The 23,216-nt window shown below is 42.0% G+C and overlaps 1 protein-coding gene across 1 annotated transcript in view; it reads right to left on the bottom strand.

The window, feature by feature from the left end:
• The window catches only part of FLT1 (fms related receptor tyrosine kinase 1), a 172,720-nt gene that overhangs the window by 115,336 nt on the left and 34,168 nt on the right, over positions 1-23,216 (bottom strand). Inside the window, exons 4-6 of the mRNA XM_058670920.1 lie at positions 4,751-4,875; positions 901-1,063; positions 660-796 (exon numbers count right to left, since the gene is read on the bottom strand). Coding sequence (XP_058526903.1) covers positions 660-796; positions 901-1,063; positions 4,751-4,875 — 425 coding nt within the window. The remainder of the gene's footprint in view (positions 1-659; positions 797-900; positions 1,064-4,750; positions 4,876-23,216) is intronic.

Genomic DNA, 23,216 nt, shown 5'->3' with positions numbered 1-23,216 from the left:
ATGACACATAAGTCATACTGACACACAAGAAATTACCGTCAACTTCTTCTCAACAATTTCCCCATGTATAAAATCAAACTAAGGCACTGTTTGCAAGGATGTTCAACTGGAATAAGGAAACTCAGCTGAGTCTCTGTTCTCATTCTTTCGAGGGACAGAATTGCTGCACTGACAGCAAGTGGAATATTGAATGGCTGGGGTTGCTCTATCTTTTCTAAACATACTCTAATCAGGTGCCTGCCTGTCTGCCAGGACGGTAAATGAATGCGCTGACAAAAACAGCGTCCCCCAAAAGTAGTTGTTATTGTTACAAAAGACATTGCTGGCCTGGCTTTTGGTGATAAATTTCTCTCTCATCTCTAAATCCTAGAGAATAGTTTCCAAGCACAGAACAATCCCCTTTTCCACCCAGAATTATGCAGTACAAACACCAGCCTATATGCTTCAAAACAAAAACCCGAACATCAAAAGGCCATATCTATGCATATCACACTCCAGGGAGAAGCAAGCACCCAAACCCAACCCACAGCTTCTTTGTAGACCAACCCAGTTGCAGAATCAGACTTTTATGCCTTTTGTCATCTCAAACACCCAATGGGGTTTCACTTGTTCAAGAGAAATCCTGTCCTGCAGAGGAAAAAGAAAAACAGGTTACTCACCTCCCCGGGGTAACTCCAGGTCATTTGCACTCTGGTGTTCAGTGGGGTGGTGGCAGTGCAATTGAGGATCAGAGTCTGACCTCTGAGTAACTTGACTGGAGTCGGGGTGCTTATTTGGACATCTAAGATTGTATTGGCTGGAAGCACAAGAGAGAAATCGGCTTAAAAAATCCAAGCGCCATAAAGCAGGTGGCTTACAGACTCCACCAACCCACACACCAGGTATATCCGCATCACTTACTTTGTCGATGTATGAGATAGTTGGTGTTATACAAGTGTCCGCTGACTGTCGCTTCACAGGTCAGGATTCCTATCTCTCTGTATGAGGCGTCTGATATGATAAACCCCTTCTGACTGTTCCACGTGATCCTGTCCCCCATGGGGATCACTTCATCAAGTGGAAACTGCAAAGGCAGACACAGGCTTGAATAAAATTAGTTCAGTCCGCTCCCAGTTTTGTTTCCCTAGTCGTTTGTGCAACCTCAATTTTTCCTCTGAATTGAAAATGACAGCAGTAAAAGCTCCAGTTTGTTGTAATTGGCTTTTGGGTTTTCCTTACAAGTAGCAAGATAGATTTGCATTACCACATTTTCGAGTAATTGTGTGACTATTTGGTACAGAAAGAAAGAGAACTCTCACTTACTGGTTCACTTCCCAAATGCCCAGGACCCAAATCTGGAGTTAGGCACACAGTTCAAATCCTGCACATGAAGAGCAGGAGGCCCAGCTTCTTGAGCCATTTCGGGGTCTGCATTATCAGGAAGCTGGTGCAAGGAGCTGCATCCAGGACTTGAATCCAAACATTCAGAAATGGAACCAGGATCTTCATTGCTAAGCCAAAGGCCCATCTTTAATTACGATCATCCATTATCAGTCAGGACAACAGCTGCACCTGCCAGGACATATCTGGCTGTCATGTCAGACTTCCTGTGGGAACTCTTTGGCCTCTGGGTATTTTCATAGTAAACCAATCCGATCCTCAACAGACACCAGTCTGCATTTTTGTCTACTGGAGCTCCTGGGTTATCCACCTGTCTCCTCATCACCCCATCACCTCCAGTTTTTAATCAAGTCATCATTTCTCCTCCTCTTTTGCATGGTGGACTGTCCACAGCCCAGGGCCTTCAGACTCAAAGCCTTTACTCATGAGATGAGTATTCTGAGACTCTCTCTGCAACATAAGGAAGGAAAATCATAGGTGCTCAAGCTGTTCACAGTGAACACATTTGGGAAGCCATGGAATGCTCGCACCTTCTTAGGAGAATTTGCCTTTTTTGTTTTATTTTGTTTAAGCATTTTGTTTGCATATGCAAGAAAGAGAAAGAGACTGACAGAGAGAGAGAGAGAGAGACAGCTCCTGACTACTGGTGTATTCCTCAAAGGCTTGCCAATAGCCAGGGCTAAACTAGAGCTGGGCATCAAACTCAAATACTCAGATATGAAATGGAGGCATCTTAATCACCAGTACAAATTTCCCAAACACAGGAAGTCTACAATAGATAGAAGAACGCAAAATTTAATTCCTCCTTCCAATACCCAGGACCTAATTATGAAAACACTTCCACAGGATTAAGCTGTACTAAAGGGTCTTTGCTTCAGAGAGTGGCTCAGCTATACTCCTCTGATGCCAGCCCAATTTCAGACAGGTAGACCTGACACCAGGTTGCCAGTCCCACTTCAGACAGGTGGGTTTTGATTACCATTGTCACAGCTGCATCCTATTTTGGGTATGGATTTAAAGTCTGGCTGTTTTCAATTCCAGCTTCCTGGGAAGTCGGGCTGACGGCTCAGGTACTGGGGCCCCTGCTACCCGCTTGGGAAACCTGGATCATGCTGTAGGCTCCTGGCTTCTGCTTCGTCCAGCCTCAGCCCCAGCCCCAGATATCTGCATAGTGAACCAGTGGATGGATCTCTTGTCTCTCTGCTTTTCCAGAAAAATCAAAACCAAAACAGAGTGGTGGTGATGGTGGGGAGAATAACAAAAGAAATGAAAGAGACAGATAGTATAATAGGTTGCCATGCTTTCAATGTATAAAGGTGTTCCAAAGCCACACATAGCTTTTCTATGATACACATCTTCCATAAACTTTCTGGAGACCCCTTGTACACATGAGTTTAAAATTGGGCCATGTAGATCTTACATAGAAAAGACTGAATAATCCCTTTTTATCTCTAACATGCCAGATTTTGACAAGTGAGAATTCTGAAACATTCCTTATGACAGACAGCCCATCTGCACTATGGCTACACAGAGAGAGAGAGAGAGAGAGAGAGGGTGTGCGAAAGACAGACAGAGAGATTGACTTCCCTATAGTCTTCCTCATATTAATCATGAACAATTATCATCTTGGGCTACAGGAGTCATACTCCACTACTGAAATTACAACTTGATAATAAATCAAATGCTGAGTATTAAAGAGTAAATAGGGCCCAGCACGATAGCGTAGTGGTTAAAGTCCTCGCCTTGCACATGCCGGGATCCCATATGGGTGCCGGTTCTAATCCCAGCAGCCCTGCTTCCCATCCAGCTCCCTGCTTGTGGTCTGAGAAAGCAATCGAGGATGGTCCAAAGCTTTGGGACCCTGCACCCACGTGAGAGACCCAGAAGAAGCTCCTGGCTCCTGGTTTCAGATTGGCTCAGCTCCAGCCGTTGCAACCACTTGGAGAGTTAACCATCGGACCGAAGATCTTCCTCTCTGCCTCTCCTCTCTGTATGTCCGCCTTTCCAATTAAAAATAAATAAATCTTTTTAAAAAATAAATAAAGAGTAAATAAATGAGACTAGTAGCTAACCCTTGCACAGGGCTTACCTTGAGTCAGACCCTGCGATAAGTGCTTTTCATAGATCACCACACGTAGCATTCCTAACAAACTATGTGAGGCGGTCCCACTGCAACCGCTCCAATTCACAAATGTGGAGGAGAGACGGTTGGTCACTTTTCGGTTTGCCCAGCAGTAAGCAGCGGAGCAGCAGCCTCTGCTTACGGGCACTCTGGTCTCCTCCTACACAAGCCAAGTTCTCAGAGAAGTGAGGCAGGCGCAATGAATGGGGGGTCAAGATACTGGCTCTACTGCCTGGGAGTCCCCATCCTGCTAGGAACCAACTCAAGAGTCCAATTTGTCTGGAGTGCCCAGACAGCTCTGAGATGCAACGACTTTATATTTACTGGAGATGGCACAGAAATATAAAACCAACTAAATCCTGCCTCTGATCGATGGGTTGAGGGATTTAAATTACTGTGCAGGAAACTGAATGTCAGGGAAGAAGACAGTGAGGCCTGTCATCATCTATCAGGACTCAGGATCAACAGGTGATGTTGAAAATCAATCTTCAAACTTGTCAACCTCACCACCACCTCCACCATCACCAAGGACGTCCAGAGTACCTTCTCCACAGAGCACAGTGCAAGATGCTGTCTTGGCAGCCTTCACTTGATCTTTCTGCATTTAGAACAGTTTTCTGTTTGGGGGAGTTTTGTCTAATCTTAGTCCTGGTACGCTCCCTTCTCTTACTGCTGAATAATTTGCTAACGTGTCCCATTTTAGTTTTTGTCTTTACTAGAAAGCTACCCTAAAACTTTCCTCTCTGCACATGAATAACTTCTAATACGAACTCTCCTAGGTGGCTCTCCTTTCCTCCCTTAAGAGGCTACAGCTACGTGCCCATGAGTACATACATCTTCTGTCACCAGCAAGTTTCCAACTAGACTCAAAGGGGGTGTGCCTCCATATGCCTGAAATGTACCAGAGCCTACGCAATCAGGCACAGACCGACTGTTCTGAACTTCAGCAGCAATCGCGATGAACCACTCTGCCAAATTCTTTACACATGTAAGTAGACATCTGATTTTGTGGCGATTCTTTCTGTGATTCTAGCGTCCTCATTATTCACATAGGATCGTTTTATTCTGTTTGAACCCATGCACGGGTATAACTTGCAGAACTTCTACTTTATAGTGAAAGGATGTTACAGAAGAGCCCACTGAGAAGCCCAAGCGTCCATCACAAAGCATTCCCGAGAGAGAACCATTCAAGCTTCTCCACACTCATTTGCAGGAAGAACCAACCTGAAGGTACCTGTTCATTTTTACCTTTTTTAAGGTCACAGTGATGTTGGGTGATGTGACCCGGCAGGGGATGACAAGTTCCCGCCCTTCCACCATGTATAGAACTTGTGGGATTTCAGTGTACATCTCTACAAAAGGTCTTTCTGTATCTGGATGGGGGAAAGATGAAAAGAAAAAAAACACATCAGTGATGGAAATACAACATTTGCACATTACAGTGGCCATGGCGACACCATTTGCCCTTATCAAAATCTGTAAACTTTTTCCTGAATTTGGTTCTCTGTTTCCAACCAGAAAAAAAGTGAGCTGCTTTGAGAAAACCCAATTTCCTCTTCAGTCCTTGGCCTTTGATCTGATCACCCTGATACCCTAGCTGGCGACTGTGATGGAAGGACCATCCCTGTAAGAGGTGCAGTGAGAAAGTGGAATAGTCTGCATAAACCTGCCAGGCACAGCTATGCTAAGTGCCCCAGGAAGCACCCTCCAGAGCCTTTGTAAGAGCTCAAAGGGCACAGATGCAGCCCGAAGCACACCTCACTGGGAGACTTAGAGGTGATGCAAGATGCAGCTGGGTGGCTAGTTAGAGGATTATCATTTGAATGACAGAAGCACAACTTAAGGATTTTCCAGACTTTGCAGGTCCACTCAGGAATGAGAAGGTCCGAACTGTTCAGGGGGAAGGCAAGAGACAGGCAAAGCAGTGTTGAATCCTGCGTGTATTTCATGTGTATATTGAGTCTGTTTCTCTGGTACGCACCACTTTCCGACTAAGAACGAGCAGCAGCTAACGCCTCAGAGGCTTTCAACAACCACCAAAGTTATTTTCCTTGACAGTGTGGCCTCTGGTCAGTCTCAGCGGCCAGGAGGATTCAGGCCACCACTTCAGCTCTCCTGTAATTTCTCCGAGAAACCGCCATGCGTATCAGAAACATTCTCAAGCTCCGCTCTGCCCCTCTTCATGAGCCTGCTGCCATCCGCAGGCAGGGACATCACTGAGAGACACTGGGTTCTGATTTTGCTCCCCATTCTCCAGCCTAATACTCCCAGAAAGAATCAGAGTGAACTCTTCCCCCACCTGGGCCTCAAAGACCAGCCAGGCTGCCACCTGCTTGCTGGGCCTCTCTCTGATCTGTAGAAGTTCATTGTGGGGGCTGAGCGGAGAATACACTGCAGAGAAGAGTAGGAAGCATGCGATGGTTGCACAGACTAGGCGGTACTACAGGGACTGCAATCGGTTTATGTCTCCCCTTCACCCCAAAAACATATTGAAGTTGTGATGCCTACACATTTCTGAATATGCAGAAGCCTTACTCATTTGGAAGTAATGTTGTTGCAAATGTAACTACCTAAACCAAGTTGGATTGGTGCCCTAATCCAACATGACTGGTTTCTCATAAAACAGCCATTGGGGCTGGATACAGAGATTGGTGTTCTGTAGCTAGGAGCCTAGGACTGCAAAGGCAAATAGTAGGTAGGAAGATGTAAGGCAAGGGCTCTCTTAGCTCTCAGAGGGGTTTGGCCCTACCAACACTTTGATCTCAAAAAAGACTAAAACTAAATTCATTGCAGTGTTAGTGATAATTATTTGGGAATGGTAGTTTTATGGGCTATTTTTTCCTTTACTACTTCTATATTTGCCAGCTCTTCTAGAATGGTCACTATTAGTTTTTAATGTTTTTAAAGTATTCAAGTTAAATCTGAATGATAAAGCATCATGCATTATAACTTAAGTATAACTCTTGAGTTTACATTGGATTTATTTTAGTTTTATTTTCTGCATTATAAGAAGATATTAACTGTCACCATCCGTGAAGTTATGTGTTTATTAGGCATTCTCAAAGGTTATAGCACAAATGCAAGGAGAAAAGGTTAATTACACAGAGACAAAGATGCCTTATCAGCATTTAATACCCCCTCTAACTAAAGCTGCTGAGCTGGACATTCAGCTAGGAACCAATGGGATCTGATCCTTCCTTTCCTTCCTCCTAGGAGTCTGTATTTTTGTCTCCTTTGTGAGTCCCAAGGTAAACATAAACACCAGGAAATGGTTTAATTCCTTTAACTAAACTGTAAATCTTATATTTAATGTACTGTCTCCTTTAGCAACCATCTTGCACAAAGGAAAGGGCGATGAAGAGTTCACACAGGAAATGGTAAATACCAGTGTGGTCCTCTCTAGGCTAAGGAACGCCAGTGGAAATAAAAGGGGTTGATTCAACCTACCAATGAATTCTTTCTTTCCCTTTGGATCACCAAACACCCCAATTTTGCTAGCGCTCCTGGCCTTTAAATACCAAAACCAATTTCAGCAGAGCAGTTCTATTCAAAGATGTCAGAATTGCATTGATTTGTCTTCAAAAATGCATCATTTGCCTTTGACAAGTCATGTGTTTATATCTGTAAGCAGACATTATACACACACATACACACACACACACACACACACACACACACTACTCCCTGGGCTTATTAATAGTATATTTCCTCTGAAACTTGTTTCAAGGAAGGGCTAAGAATGAACCTGCCTGACATATTAGAATACAAACATATTTTGTTTTGTAGGACCATAGATACAGAAGGGGTCATGGTTCCATTAATATCACCAGTAAAACCACTTACTACTCCCGTAGGACACATTTGTCTTTGTCACAAAATTAAAAATGACTTCCAAAGTCAGCCAGCACTGCAGAGTAGCTTCCTGAAACCAAATTGGCTGGCTGCTTAAAGAGTAAGGAAGAGCCGCCATCAGGCCTGCCGGCGTCCTGGCAGGACAGACACACTGTCCCCAGACTCATGCCAGCACACGGCGAGAGAGAGGTCAAGCTGCCCCAGCCCTCTGAACTCTAAGAGCTCAGATCAGGGACAGGAAACTGGCACCGAACAGGAGGTTTTCTCACCCAACTGGAGTCACCAGGCTGTTACTTATCTTTCAAGTCAACAAGTCGGCTTGGACACAAGGAAAGATCAAACAGGGACCCTGGTTCAGAATGGGACCATGTCTATTTTTAAAATGTGTTTTTTCCTTTTGAAATCTATAACCACACTGGCACATTCAGGTGCACAGACAGAGGGGCTCCGGTTTGCCTTCCTCATTCTGCTCCACTTCTCACAGAACTTCCTGGGAGTTCAGCTGGACTCCCAACAGATGAATGAGTCCTGGAATCTAAGCAGCTTTTCTGACTTGAAGTGGAGTGCAAGAACAAGTCTACACATTTTGAAAAAACTTTTTTTAAAAGATTTATTTATTTTTATTATAAAGTCAGATATACAGAGAGGAGGAGAGACAGGGAGGAAGATCTTCCGTTCGATGATTCACTCCCCAAGTGACTGCAATGGCAAGTGCTGCGCCAATCCGAAACCAGGAGCCAGGAGCTTCCTCCAGGTCTCCCACGTGCGTGCAGGGTCCCAAAGCTTTGAGCCATTCTCGATTGCATTCCCAGGCCACAGGAAGGGAGCTGGATGGGAAGTGGGGCTACTGGGATTAGAACCGGCGACACCCATATGGGATCCTGGCGCACATTCAAGGCCAGGACCTTAACCGCTACGCTATTGCGCTGGGCTGGAAAAACCTTTTCTTGATGTCTTTTTATTTTCATTTTCCTTACCTCTAAGTATTGTTTTTTTAGAGGCTGTGACTTCTCGTTATTGAGGGTGAAAAGAGAGAATCAAAAATATACAACCAAGGTCAGCATTGTGGTGTGGAAGGTAAGCCACCAACTGTGACACTAGCAACCCATATCAGACCAATGGGTCAAGTCAAGTCCCAGCTGCGCCACTAGCTTCAAATTAACGCTCCTGCCAACGGCCCAGGTATTGGGCCATCCATGCAGGAGAACAGGACCCAGTTCCTGACTTCTGTCTTTGCCCTGGTCCGGCCCTGGTTATGATGCCATTCAGGGAGGGAGCTAGCAGATGATATGTATCTCTCCCTCCCTCTCTCTTTCTCTCAAATAAATACATCAGTAAGTGAGTCTTATTTAAAAGAAACAAAGAAAAACACCTAAATAACCAGTCCCGCGGAGAGAATACTATATATGCAAAGGAGCATGGAGCTTTCACATTATATGAGTCAGTTGTCACGTTGTGGATCATACCATATCCTCAAGGACAGCTTGTTGGTTAAGAAACTTTCATTTGAAATATGAGCAAGAAAAGAAAACCAGGCAAGTTTTTCATTGACATACATTTGCCTATCGAAACTCTTGACAACACAGACAGGGCTTTGGGGTCATAGCTAGAAAAGCTAAAGTAACTATGAGATAAAATAGAACTGAAGACAAGAAATGTTAGTAGTGATAAAGATTAAAATGAAACAACAAATTCGACCATCAGAGACTTACAACGAGTTTAATAAGTACATAGGCTCCTAAGAAAGTACCAAAAGATAGGCAGCAAAAACTGACTGCAGGCAGAAGCTGTTCAACAATAAGCAATAAAGACTTCAATACTCCACGTTCAATAATGTTTACCACAACAAGCAGGTTAAAAAGAGAACAAAACACCAAAATAGCACTGTTAGCCAACTATAACTAAAAGGCATCTAAAGAACACTCCACCCAGTACAACAGGATGCACATTTTTCTAAATTGCACATGAAAACATTCTTCAAGATAGACTTTCTGCTGGGTTATAAAACAAGCCTCAATAAATTTAAAAGGACAGAAACAACAAAAGTGTGTTGTTTAACTGCACTGGGATGAAATTAGAAGCCACTGAAAGAAACCGATCTGGGAAATTGACAAACATGTTGAAATTAAACAACACACGCCTAAGTAACTGATGAGTCAGCAAAGACATCAGAAGAGAAATGAGAAAACACTTCAAATGAATGAAGGTGAAAATGTTTCAGGAGAATGAAGAGGAAGACAGCACAGCACAACTTTTGGATGAAGCTAAAATTGCTTAGAGGGACATTCACAGTTGTGAATGTCTACATTGAAAAAGAAGAGGAATCTCAAATCAGTATCTTGTAGTTCCACTTTAGGACTCTGGGTGGTCAACAGCAGATGAAACTTAAAGCAAGAAGTGAGAAAATAAAGAGATTGAAGTGGTAATTAATGGAAAAGAGTTAAAAAAAAAAACCACAGAGAAAATTAGTGAAACTCAAAACCAACTGCTTAAAAACACGCTAAGAAAAATAGAGAAAAGATTCAAATTACCAAAATCAGAAATGAAACAGTGGATGTTACTAAATTAAGGACATTGCTAAAATAAAAACCATTATAAAAGTACATGACAATAACTAGATAACATGAAATGGAAAAATTCCTAAAAGTCTGTAAACTACTGAAATGAACTCATCAAGAAATACTCAAAGGAAAAAAATGAAGAGAGAGGAGAGGGCATGAAGGAGGGATGGTGGGAAGGCGAGGGCAGTACTGCTATGTTCTTAAAATTGTGTCTGTGAAACATCTGAGACTTATTCTCTGCATGTTAATAAAAATTTAAAAAGAAAACAGTCAGAAATAAACTACTGCAAAATGAAAAATAAGAAATATTTAACACAAACATTCACATGAAAATGTTGAATTTTAAAAAAAGAAAATAAAAAACCTGTTCACAAGGGGAAAAAAACCAAGGCCCAAAGACAAGTGAATTCTAATAAACTTGAAGAATTATTACTAATCATTCACAACGTTTGCCAAAAACTAGAATAGAGGAAAACTTGTCAACTCATCCTATGAGATTAATATTACTACAACGCCAAAATCAACGACATCATATGAAAACTAGTTACAAAACTGCTATAACAATGAAGAAGTCTTAAAATATAAGCAAACTCAATACAAGAATATGTAAAATAATTATACACAATGACCAAAAGAGATTTGTTCCAGGAAAAAAAGACTGATTTAATAAGCAAATAAGTCAATGTGATGAATATACCATACCAGTAGACCAAAAACCAAAATCACATGACCACTTGTGCAGAAAAAGCATTTAAGAACATCCAAAGCCACTTTACAATAAAACACTGGGAGTCAGATAAAAAGAGGCTAACTAGGAATAGAATAAATAGAATGATGAAATGGCACCCATAAAAAAGTACACAGCAAAGATCATACTACAAACGGTGAAATACTAAATGGTTTCTCATAAGTTCAGGAAAAGACAGGGTTATCTACTCCTGCCACTTTTACTCACACTCAGGGGTTAAGGCCAGGGCAACTCAAGTCATTACTGCTTCCTCCCACAGTTCACATTAGCAGGAAACTGGAATCAGGAGTTACAGTGGGGACAGACTCCACACACTCTAGTATGGGATGTAGGTACCCCAACAGGCATGTTCATCGCTAGTCAGAGTGGCTGGCTGCTTCCTGACAAGACTTGATACTTCAATAGTTAAATGTCGGTACGATATTCTGCCAGCTCTGCATTCAGACCAGAGATGGTCTCCCCAAGAAACTGTTGAATTTATTTGGACAATAAGATGCTGGACATTATGCAAAGTACATGCTTGCAATGAAAGAATTATGACTGGATTTGAACTGTAATACTGCAACTAGGTGCAGGAATCCACCATTGGGGGGAAGGTATGGGGAGGGGTTGGGGAAATCCCAGAGCTTACAAAACTGTGTCACAGAATCAAATGTAATAAAAAAAAAAATTCGCATAGGATGTTGACTATGATGTAAGAATGACAGGAAGTTGAATGACAAGAACAGAAAAATTTTTAAAAAAAGTTAAATGTGAGAGACTTTTAGAAGAAATTACAAGTAAACCTTCATGATTCTGGTTTTGCAGTTTTATACAATACCAACAAAACAAAGAAACAAGAGAAAAAGTAAAAAAATTGAACTTCATAAAAAATTTTAACTTTTACACCTCAAAAAAATATATCATTATTAGCATTGGCATTGTGGTGTAGTAGCTTACGCCACCTGAGACATTGGCATCCCATAAGGGCATCCAATTCAGTTCCCTGGTAATTCACCTAGGAAAACACTAGAAGACAGCTCCTGCAGCCATGTGGGAGACCTGGCTGAAGCTCCTGGGTTCAGCCTGGCCCAGCTCTGACCACTGTGGCCATTTGGGGAGTAAACTAGAGGAAGAACTCTCTCTCTCTCTCTGCCTCTCCTTCTCTCTTTGTAAGTCTGCCTTTTAAATGAATAAATACATTGCAATGAAAAATAAAATACTATTCAGAAAATGAAAAGATAACTGACAGAATGGAAGAAAGATCTGCAAATTATATATCCAACACGGGAATTACACCTGGAAAGCATAAAACACATTTTTGCAAATATAACAACTGCCTCCACCAGCATTGGACTCCATATCCATATTCAAAAGAAATGAGAACTCTCACAGAGAGTCACACTTTAGGGGTCAGTTTCTGCCAGCAAGACAAACTTTCAACTTGCACAAAGACTTTCACGACAGAGAGGTGAATAGAGTAAAATCAGAGTTTCAGACTCCAGACGCCAATCTAAAATGAAAAACTTTTAAATGTATTATTTGGTACAAAATAGGAAGTTCCTCTTTCTTTAAAAAAAAAGTCTTTACCTACAATCTTATGTTTCTGAGAAGAAAGATGCTTCATTTTGCTTTTTCCTTGAAGTTCTATTGCCCCCGCCCCCAATGGACTGAATTGTAAAAGAAGAAGAGTTAGAAAGGGAACAGGGCTGATGGTTCTGCTTCTCTCTCCTTGTCAAGGAATTCACTCCTTGGGACTTGAGAACAGCAGCAGGGAATCAGGACAATCAACTCAACTGTGTCCAGCTGGGCCCAGGGCACACTGCCAACAGGTGCTTAGAGGAAGACACCACATGAGGCATGAACACAGAGCAAGCTCGGGACATACCATGTCCTCAGCCACAGTCTGTGGGCTTGAGGTAGCATGGAACACACATCCCTCACACACACAGGAAAGCTTATTAGATTTGAGGAACAAGCCAGTAGTAAGTTCTATCATTAATAAGGAGTAGGGAAATCATTATGAAAAATATGTACCTAGGATCTAACTAAATCAGTTGAGAGTTCAGTTAGAGTGGCACGCCAGGAAGGAGGCAGGCTGGATGGGCCACAAGGTCAGGGAGGTCTGAGGTTCTCAGGACCCACAGGGTGAGCACACACAGCTGGTTGGCTGCTTTCTATATTCTGCTCACCAGAGGACCAACCTCGGGCAGTGTTTGCTCTGAATGAGCTAAAGCATCTCCAAACAAAAGGAAAAGAAAAAATACCAAGGGTAAGGAAAGACAGGAGGGAGGGAGAGAAAAGGAGGAAACGAAGGAAGGAAGGTAGGAGGGTGGGAGGGAAATGAACAGTAAAAGCAAGGCACTCTGCAGATACTATCATTCTTCTGTGGCCAATATTTCTGGCCATGTCTCAAATCCCATTATTCCCAGCTGTGCCTCTGAACCATAAAATCTAAAAACTACCAAGGAATCTTTAAGGCACCCTAATGGTATCACTCAGGTTTCAGATAAGGAAATTGAGGACCAATGAGAAAAAGCATGTGTCCCACTAGCAGCGGCTTAGCCAAAGCTGAGTTCAATTTCAGATCTCAGATCACTCTGGCTCTATCGCTCCAGGAGGCCCTGATCCTCCTCCTTCACTTCACAGCCTTCAAACACCCACACTTAAGAGAAAAGTGGGCCTGGAGATGGGGGGAGGCAGGGAGAGGGCGGAGCGACATGGAACTTTCCAACAGAACTTAGTACTATCAGAGACTGATAAGTTTAGTCTCAGGATCTGAACCAAGCTGACTCCCTGGGCCCCATGGACTCTCTGGAAGAATGGGTGATAACCATTTCAGGTCCAGAACAAGTCTTGTTCAATGGAGACTGGGAGGAAATTCTGTCTCTGGGCTGCAGGGGTGCTCGGTCAGACATGACCCTAGGTTGGACACCAGATTTTTCCAGGAGGTGACCCTGATGCACTCTAACAGGACAATATTTCCTTTAGGGTTACTTGCAGGGGGACTTGGGAGGCAGGCTCCATCAAGGTGCTGGCTGGTTGGCCTGGGCAACAGTGGGACTCATTCCCTGTGGTTTGAGTTCCTCTTCTAAAACATGGGATGAGCCCTTCCCAAATTCACTCTCTGCTTTGGGTCCATTTGAAATGGTCCCACTAGGTGTGGCACACTGGTGTCACTCTGGGAGCCAGACAAGAAGATAAGCGACAGCAGAAATAGAAGACCTGAGGAGTGTAAGTAGCTGAGAAGCTGGGGTTCTGTCAGAAAAGGGCACTTCCTGCTGGCTGCAGCCAGCTGTTGCCAAGTGGGAAATAGATCCAGGATGGTCAGGTTCTGGTTTACAATGTTAAGTAGGAATTTGGATTTCTACATGAACTCTCCAATCCTTACTAAATATTGGCTGCCAAAAGCACCGTGCCTGCCACTCAAATTGTGTGCCTTCTGCATCTGGTCAGCACAATTCAGTCTGCAGTCTTGCACTGTGCCCCTATTCCCTCCAATCCTGCATTGCACCCCAGCCCTTTACCCCCACATCATAGGGCAAAGGTCAGAGGAAGTTGGAGCAGGGCCAGGGGCTTCGGAGTCAATTAGACCTGGGTTCAAACCTTGAATTTGTCCATTAGCGAAGGATGCAATTTTGAATTGCATATTTTCCAGCTTTTCTGTAAAACAGGACTGAAAATAGAACTGGTCTCCTTGGGTTGCTGGGGAATGAGCCTGAGCCAGAGATCAATAAGAGATGACGCCACACACCAGATGCCTGATGAATCTCAGCAGTGGAAAGGTCCTGAACATCAATGCACCCTGGCCTACCAAGTGCGTACCTGTCCTATGTTTGAATAGCTACGTACCTAAAGAACTCACCATCTCCCTAGATGGTTCACTCTACTACAAACATGAAGCTTGACCTCATTTTCACGGAAGAAAATCTTGAAGGAGAGTATCAAACTGAGTCTCCTGCTTTCCCATGCACTTCAATGATGGTAAGAAAACCACCATATTATTTAATCCTCAAAACCCTTTGACGCACGTACTCAGTTTATAAGTAGTAAAGCTGGAGCACCGAGGAGTTAACTGATTTGCTTGAATTCCTGTTCTCGATGTCCCTTGAAGTATACAACAATACTACCTTTATTTTATAAACATCCCAATGCAGGTCAACATTGGACTCATTCTCTTGGTCAATAGGGAGTTAACTAAAAGTCTAGAGTCTTTCCCATGTACGCCACCTCAGTGTGGCTTCCTCCACATAGTAAAAATAATATGATAGAGGAGTTTCAAAGTCAAATGCAGGCCTTTACAATTCTTCCTGTCAAATGTCACTTTGCTGATCCTAGTTCACTGTGTTGGTCTGTCAGATACTTTTGGCCCGTGGTTCACTCACATGACACGTAAATGACGGTCCTAGATTTGCCTCATTTGCTCAATGTGCCTGAATTTCCCCTTCAAAATCAAGGAAGTCAGGTTGGGCTAATAAAACCATAAAAATCCACTTTTTTCTTTCATGTAACAGCTGTTCTCTGAGCATTTTCTATGTACTAGACCTCATGCTGGATCATGGTAAGTAAGCTGGACTCGGTAGTGCTCTCCACAGAGGTCATTAGATGCGCGTCGTAGGTGGATGGAGAAGGTCAGTAATGCATTACCCCATCACTCCTGATTTGGAGGAGCTTGGGTTGGCTTCCTAGAAGCAAAGATGTTTAACTTGAGTCCTGACACTTATTTCAGAAGAGGCGGACATAGAAGAGCTAGGGAAGTGCTGAGGAGTGCTGGGAAATGTCCCAGGCAGAGCATCCCTAGTCTGTACTCTCTACCTTCTCTTCTCCATCGTGCTCTGTAATGTGGTTCATTCTCACCTACTTTACTTGACTTAACAAACTGCAGGTCCCTTGAAAGCTGAGGCTATGTACTTCCTACCCGGCACAGTGACTCTCATACATAGAAGTTACTATCGATTAATGTTCCTTAGTGTTTTATGACACGTATGTTATCATGTATTCTCCTAATAAATCCACTAAGTAGTATTCTCATTCTGTGAGTGAGAGAACCACGGCTTAGACAACGATGAGAACAGTGATAGTTATAGCAATAAACTCCTTATATGAGGCATACTATACATTGCATGTTCTTCTACACGAGCAAGTGACTTATGAAATAGATGAATATGATAACATTTCTCACTAAAACCAGGAAGGATGACTCTCATATTCCAACATCACACTGGAAGTCCTAGCTAATGTAATAAGACAATAAAAGGAAATAAAAGGTATACATAGATAAAAAGAAAAAAATATAGCTATCTTTGTTCACAGAAAATATCATCTATATAGAAAATCCAATAGAAACAACAAAACTTCCAGAACCAATACGTGATTATGGTCAAGTTTTAGGACACAAAATCAATATGCAAAAGTTGAATGGTTTCCATTATATGCCAGCAAAGAACAAACATAATTGGAAATGAAAAACACAATACCATTGGCATCAGCTCTCTCTAAAAGTGTTCCAAGAATCTATATATGCAAGAAAAACTACCTAACCAGGATGAATTAGAATTAAACCAAAGAAGAACTAAGTAAATGGAGAGATACTCCATGTTCATGAATAAGAAGACTTACTACTGTTAAAATGTCAGTTCTTCCTGAACTATAGCTTTAGCACAACTCCAATCAAAGTATTTTTTTTAACTTTTTCCATTTTTTATTATATTTTTGGCAATCTTTACATAGTTAATTAGGGTAAAAGGGTTCAAGGGCTACAGGAAAGTGGGTAAGACTATTATTTCCACATTGTTTCCTTCATGTATCTCAGGTAAAGAAGGTTTTAATTGAGAAGCCCAACCCAATTTCCCACCCCAGGTCCCTGATGTGGGGCATGCTCTGAGCAATCAAAATCTTAAAGGTTATTTAGTGGATGGTGACAAGCTGATCCTAACATGTACTGGAGAGGTAAATGAAGGAGAACAAAGGTGAAGGACTGACATTATTTTATATCAAGGCTTACTCTAAAGAGAGTAGTCAAGACAGTGTGATACTGGTGAAAGAAAAAATCAATGCAAAAGAGTGAGGAGTCTAGATGTATATCTCCATAACGACATTCCACTGAGACTTGAAAAGGATTAAAGGCAATACAAAGAAGCAAAAACAGCTTTTCAAAGACAGTACTGGAACACATGAATATCTATATCCTTCTGCTTTAGAGAAAAATCAACTCAAAGTGGACCTTAAACCTAAATATATATTGCAAATTGATACATTGCCTAGAATATATTAGAATAAAACACAGGCGAAAACCTGGGTTATCCTGAGTGTGGCAATGACTTTTTCAGATACAATAGTAAAGGCCTGTTCCACAAAAGAAAAGATTAATTCATTGAACTTCACCAAAATTCAGACATGCAAATTAAACACCAATCAAATGAAAAGACAAACCAAATACTGGATGGGAGGCGGAATCTGCAGAAGACATTATTAATAAAGGACTGTTATCCAAAATAGACGAAGAATTCTTAAAAATGCACAATGAAGAAAAGGATTTAAAAATGGACCAAAAACTTGAACAAACATGTCACCCAAGAAGACATATAGATGGTAAATAAGCGTATGAAAAGATGGTACCCACCAAAAGTTATCAGGAAAATGTAAACTGTAAGGGCAATGAGGAACTGCTATACACATAACAGAATGGCTAAATTCACAACACTAACAATGGCAAGTGCCAGTGAGGATATGTATCACACAAAACTCTCATTCATGGCTGATGGATTTGCCAAAGTACAGGCACTTTGGGAGGCAGTCTGACAAACTAAACATACTCTTACCACACAACTCAGCAATCGTGTTTAATATTTACTAAAATAAACTGAAAACTTACAGTCCATTCAGAAACTTGAACATGGATATTTATAGCAACTTTACTTACAGTTGGCAAGACTTAGATGCGACAAAGATGTTCTTCAATAGGTGAATGGGTATATAAACTGTGGTACATCTAGACAGTGGAATAGTATTCAGTTCTGAAAAGGAGTGAGTTAGTCAAGCCACGAAAAACACAGAGGAACCATTGACACGTTACTAAATGAAGGAAGCCAATCTAAGAAGGCTATAGGCAGTGTGAGTCCAACTGCATGCGTTTCAGAAGAGCCCAAAGATCAGAAGCAGTAGAAAAATATGTATGGTTCCCAAGGCTCAGGATTGGGAGAAGGAAGAAATTGACTGAGCACAGAGGATTTGGGAGCAGTGAATCTACTTGGTGGGAAGCCACCACAGTGGGGGGATCATTCTACATTTGTATATACCCACAGAATACGCACTGCCCAGAGTGAACCCTAGTTTTAAGATTACGGGACTCTGGATGATGACAGTGCCTCACTGTAGGTTCCTCAGTTGTAACAACTGTAACACTCTGGGTAAGGACATTGGTAATCGGGGCGGGAGATTATACAAGTGCGGGGGGGGGAATGGTCTATGGGGAGTTTCTGCTTTTTTCAGTTTCACTATGAACTAAAAGTGTTCTTTTTGAAAAAGAAAAAAAAAAAAGAAAGAAACACTGGTATCAGCAATATGGCACAGTGGGCTTAGCCATCACCTCCTACACCAGCATCTCAGCTGGGCATCAGTTTGAGTCCCGGCTACCCCACTTTCAATTTAGCTCCCCGCTAATTTGCTTGGGAAACCAGTGTGATGATCCAATGACTTAGGCATTTGCATCTACATGGGAGAACCAGATGGAATTTTAGGCTTTGAACTCCAGGCTGGCCCAGCCCAGGAGTGGGCTCACTCTCTAAATAAGATTCTCCTTTCTTTATGACTCTTCCTCTTTCTCTGTTTCAACTAAAGAGATCTTTAAAGATAAATTAATAAGTAAATTTTAAAAATATATATACACATATTTTCTTAAACGATAGTGCTGCCTAATTTCATTGTTAATGAAACCTGTTAACCTGTTAAAATGAGCAATGAGTAAAACCCACCCAAATGTTAATCAATATTTTTACTAAACATTTGTTCCAAGTCAAAAACCTAGCAAGTATTAAGAATAGAGATTTGAAACCAACCTGAAGCTCAAATCATGTGGTTTCAACTCGAGCATATTAATTGATATTTGATGAAGGAAGGAAGGAAGGGAGGGGTGTTTATGGCTTTTGTAAGTGGCAGAATCTGAATAGCACAATCGGCTAGTCACATGACTGCCAACACAACTTAGCTGAAATGCACAAAATGACGAAACAGCGGCAGTATAGGAAACTGTAGAGTATCAGCATTACAAGGACCATAAGGATCAAAACAGCTGACCCCCTTATCCCAAGGCAAGGCAGGCATCTCGTTTTCACTGGTAAAGTTATGAAAAGTCAGAAACCTAAAGCCTTTCAACTTAAGGGGATTTCTTCTGAAAAAGTCCCTTGTTCATTTTTTCTTCAAACATTACTTGAGGAAGATTTTTCAAAATTCTTAAAACCATGAAGTTTTGATCCACTATTTTTGATACTTGATGGTAGGGAAAAATGAGAGGTTACAGCCAATATTACTGCCCTTGAATTTCATTGCTTCCTGGAGATTTCCTAATTCTAGCACAGTGATCAACTTTTCAGTCTTAGATTGCGTCCATGTGGCTCATTCAAAGATATATTTGTTCTAATTACTTTTAAGTATTTATGTAGTTCTACTAAATTCCTGGTTATGTACAAGTATGCTATTCCTAGCAAGACTTCGCAGTGTGGCTCTTCAGAGCTGGCATACCAAAATTCCCAACACAAAGTTTAGGGAGCAGCAGGAACTGTTTTCTCTCTGAAGGAATGGCCTGAACGTTTGGCAGGTACCATCAAGTTTTAAGGATGAAATTCCTTAGACACACTAGGTGAACACAAGGTCAGGGGCCAAGGCAGAAGCATGCAACAGTGACTACTGCCAACAAATTTGCCAATATGAGCAGCTTCCATTCCTATCACCTGAAAGCGACTGGTCAACGTCCCTTGGGGTTTCATGACAAAAAAAAAATGTTTCTAGAAGGGAAATGTGAAATGGCAGGGCTTAAAGATATCAAGAATGTCTTCCATCAAATGTTCATGTATCTGGAAAGCAAAATGGTTAAGAATTAAGTTACTCTTCTCTAAATTCTCGCCATGTGGTCCTAATCAGCTGTCCTCAGTGATGGATAGAATGGATAATCTCCTTCATTCTTCAGCTCTGGAGGGAGCACAGAGCCAGGATGCAGAGGGGACTGTTTCCCAAGGAAAAATCTGTAATTCCAAACAACCTCGCCAGTGTATATTTTAAGCCCTAGAAATATTTGTTTCCCTTTTTTCACAACTTAATCAAAATGGGAGGGAAAAAAAAGTCCATCAAAATCTGAACTTGTACTAGATTTTTGAAGAAGCTACCCACAGACATACTGGAAAATTCCTAAGAATTCTTTTCTGAGCATTTCAAGTTGAATTCTGCACATGTAGATCAGCTTCAGGCTACTGCCATTTTAGGAAACACATCTGGGTTTCCAGATGTGTCGGCCAGTGGCTGAGATACATTTTACTCAATCCATTCTACTCCTCTCTCTCCTGAGCCAAAACAGCAGCTAAGGATGTGAGAAGAAAACCATGATCCATCATGTCATTCTTCTGTACCCCTGACCATGCCCAGTGGTGCAGAGGTTCCAGTGACTACTAGGGTTGGAAATCCCAGAGACCAACACTCTACAAATCTATTTTTACTGGAAAGGCTGTGCTAGAAGGATCACAAGTTTCAGAATTCAAACACAAGGAGCCATGGAGAAAGAACAGAGGTGAAGCGAGTGATAAAGGAGTGGGAAGAAGCTCTTCACAGGGTAGGAGAGGAGGAGAACATGTTGGAAACCGAAGCATCAAGTGATGGAAGCCCTAGACACCACCCAAGCAAAAATTAGTTCACAGAATGTCTAAGATAGCCAGAGAGAAGGGATCCAGCCCATTGAGGTGGCTGAAAATAGTCTGTTTTGGTTTGTTTTCTTCCTTTAAAATACAACCAGCACTAGCGGGGAGTTGTAATTGATATAAACAATATTTTATCTTTGAAGTTTCTCTCAGAAAGTAATGACATCAATTTAGTTGACATGTTTCAGCGGCTTTGACAACCCATTCCACCGTGTGATGCTCTCTCTGCCTACCCAGTCTTGCCCTCCATGGAAAGTATCAATATCTGCTTTCAGTTTGGGTTCATCTGCTTCAGGCACCCCCTTTCTGACAACCATGGAGCAACAGGGAATAGGATGAAGGCTCTGTGAGCCACTCCACTTTTCACTCACGTTCCTGTGAATTAGTTGCATCGGCCATGGTCGTTGGGCTTACCCAACGAGTGTGCACACAGGACACCAAACACCAACTACTTCATCACCCCAGGACTGGGCAGAGCTGACTGAGAGTTTGTGTGTGCCAAACTGTCAGATCTGGGATGGCATCTAACAGAAGGCAGTGCTGGAACAGAAGATCCCTGCTTCATACAATGCTCCTGGATCCCTCATTCCGGAGTTAAGTTCAGGCTCCCACAACTAGGAGCAAATCCTTGAGAGGACCTGAGGATCTGAAATCCCAGGGGTCTCACATGGAGCAGGTGTGTCAATCAGCATGTTTATATAGACTCCAGCTCAGGAAAACTTTGGGGCAAAACTGTTCAGGGGAAAACCTACTTCAGGGATGACATGAGTACACTGCACAGAATCACAGGGCAACCAGGTACCCACATCCACTGCAGGAGGAGGACTGCTTCCATGCCTTTGTTTCAGGAGTCGTTTGAAAACAATGGCATCATGCTTACAGGTGGCCTTTGCATTTCTACTCAAAAATCATAGATCAGACCTACCCTTACTGTGCTAAGCTCCCCTGTAAGAAACATGTCTTATAGCAGACCTACACACACATACAACACTAGGGCTAACAGATCTTATATTTCTGTAGATATTATGTTTCTAAACATGAGAATATTTCAAAAAGTTCAGGAAAACAGAAATAAAAGGAAGCTTTAAGCATAAAAACTTCAAAAGATATGCTTTTTTCATAAAATGTATTTATGGTAACTTTTGGAAGACCTTTCATATTTTCAAGTTTGCAGTTACAGAGGAAATAGCAACTAGTTCATACTCTGAAGTCAAGAGGCGCAATGCCCCAACCTGCGATTTTTGACTTGGCTCTCTACCCTGGCTTCTAGTGGCCTCTAAATAAGTATTTTATTTAATATAAAAGGATTGAAGAAATATTAACTCAGATTCTTCAGAGATCACCTCATTAAGCGTTCTTAAGGAATATCCAAAACCTATTTGGCTGAGTCTATTGGAGTCATCTCTGAGTATCTGAGCTGTCAGAATTTTTCTTGCTCAAGCTTCATAGCTAGGTACAGCTTTCTCCCATGTTAAATATGAGGGGACTTCAAACAGTTTACAGAAAACACATATTATGAAAAATATTGCATAAATTTAAAAAAAAAAACTCCTTAACCAGAAAAACCATTTACCTCTATCTTTCCCATGAATCCGTTGAAGTACCCTCATACGTTCCTTGTGGTTAAAAACTCTGCCAATTTTTGGACACTCAATGTGTCCTAATGTTTTGTACTATTTCGAATCAAGCTGCTATGCAAATCACACCAATCTGATGCACACAGGAGAAACCAGCAAAAACATATGAAATGAAAATGAAAAAAGTTATGAAAATGACCCCCAAATCATGTAAATAACAACACAAGGGGCGTAAGAAGGCGATGTGCACCGCCACACGCTCCTTACTCCACCTTTTCCACTTTTGGTTATTTTTCAAGACATCATTATATTTAACAGCACTTAAAGGCTTGGGACTGAAAACGGCCAACACTGGCTGACATGTCAGTGTGGGGAACTCAACATGGTAAGTTCAAGGTCTTGTGGACTAGAATGGAGACGCAGCAAGCATTAGAACTTTGGAGATGTCACTGAACATCTCTGTACATTTCACTCACTTTACAGTCACCGCTCATATCTTGCAACAATACTTTCAGGGAAATCCTCTAACTCTTAGGAAAGACTGATTCGGAGTGCCAAAGTGCTGCTTTTTCTTACCATAGAGGAGGAATACCCCTAAGAAGCCCTAATATGGCATAAATGCTCCTTCCACAATCTAAGAGTCACTTTGACTCTTCCCTTTGCCTCACCCACCAGGTGTCTGACAACAGAAGTGGCCCTTTGGCCCCCTTGTCTCTGGCCTCGAGGCACGCAGCACGTGCTCTGGCCTCCTGCCTCCGTCCTGCTCCCTTCTGATCTTGTCCCAGTACTGAGACTCTGGAGAGAAAAGTCTGACCACCTCATTCTGCTGCTTCCACTCTTGCAGCCCTTCCCTCACAGCCATGATAGGAAGTGAATTCTGTGAAGTGCATTTATCAAAAAGCCAATAATGAATTAAAGCACTTCAATAGGACTAAGTTAATTCGATGCATGGTGTCAGAGGGGTGGTAGATTTTTACAAGCTACAATGATCAAGAGTGAAAGCGACTTTTCCACACACCTCTTATCAGATGTTCCAGACAAGCTGGTGCTCAGATGGGAGCTGTGCCTATTAAAGGCCATTAAGAACAGCTG

This window comes from Ochotona princeps, chromosome 12 (genome assembly GCF_030435755.1).
Source record: "Ochotona princeps isolate mOchPri1 chromosome 12, mOchPri1.hap1, whole genome shotgun sequence".
Taxonomy (NCBI): Eukaryota; Metazoa; Chordata; class Mammalia; order Lagomorpha; family Ochotonidae; genus Ochotona; species Ochotona princeps.
Note: the sequence above shows the minus strand (reverse complement) of the source record. Positions and strands in the feature narration are given on the sequence as shown.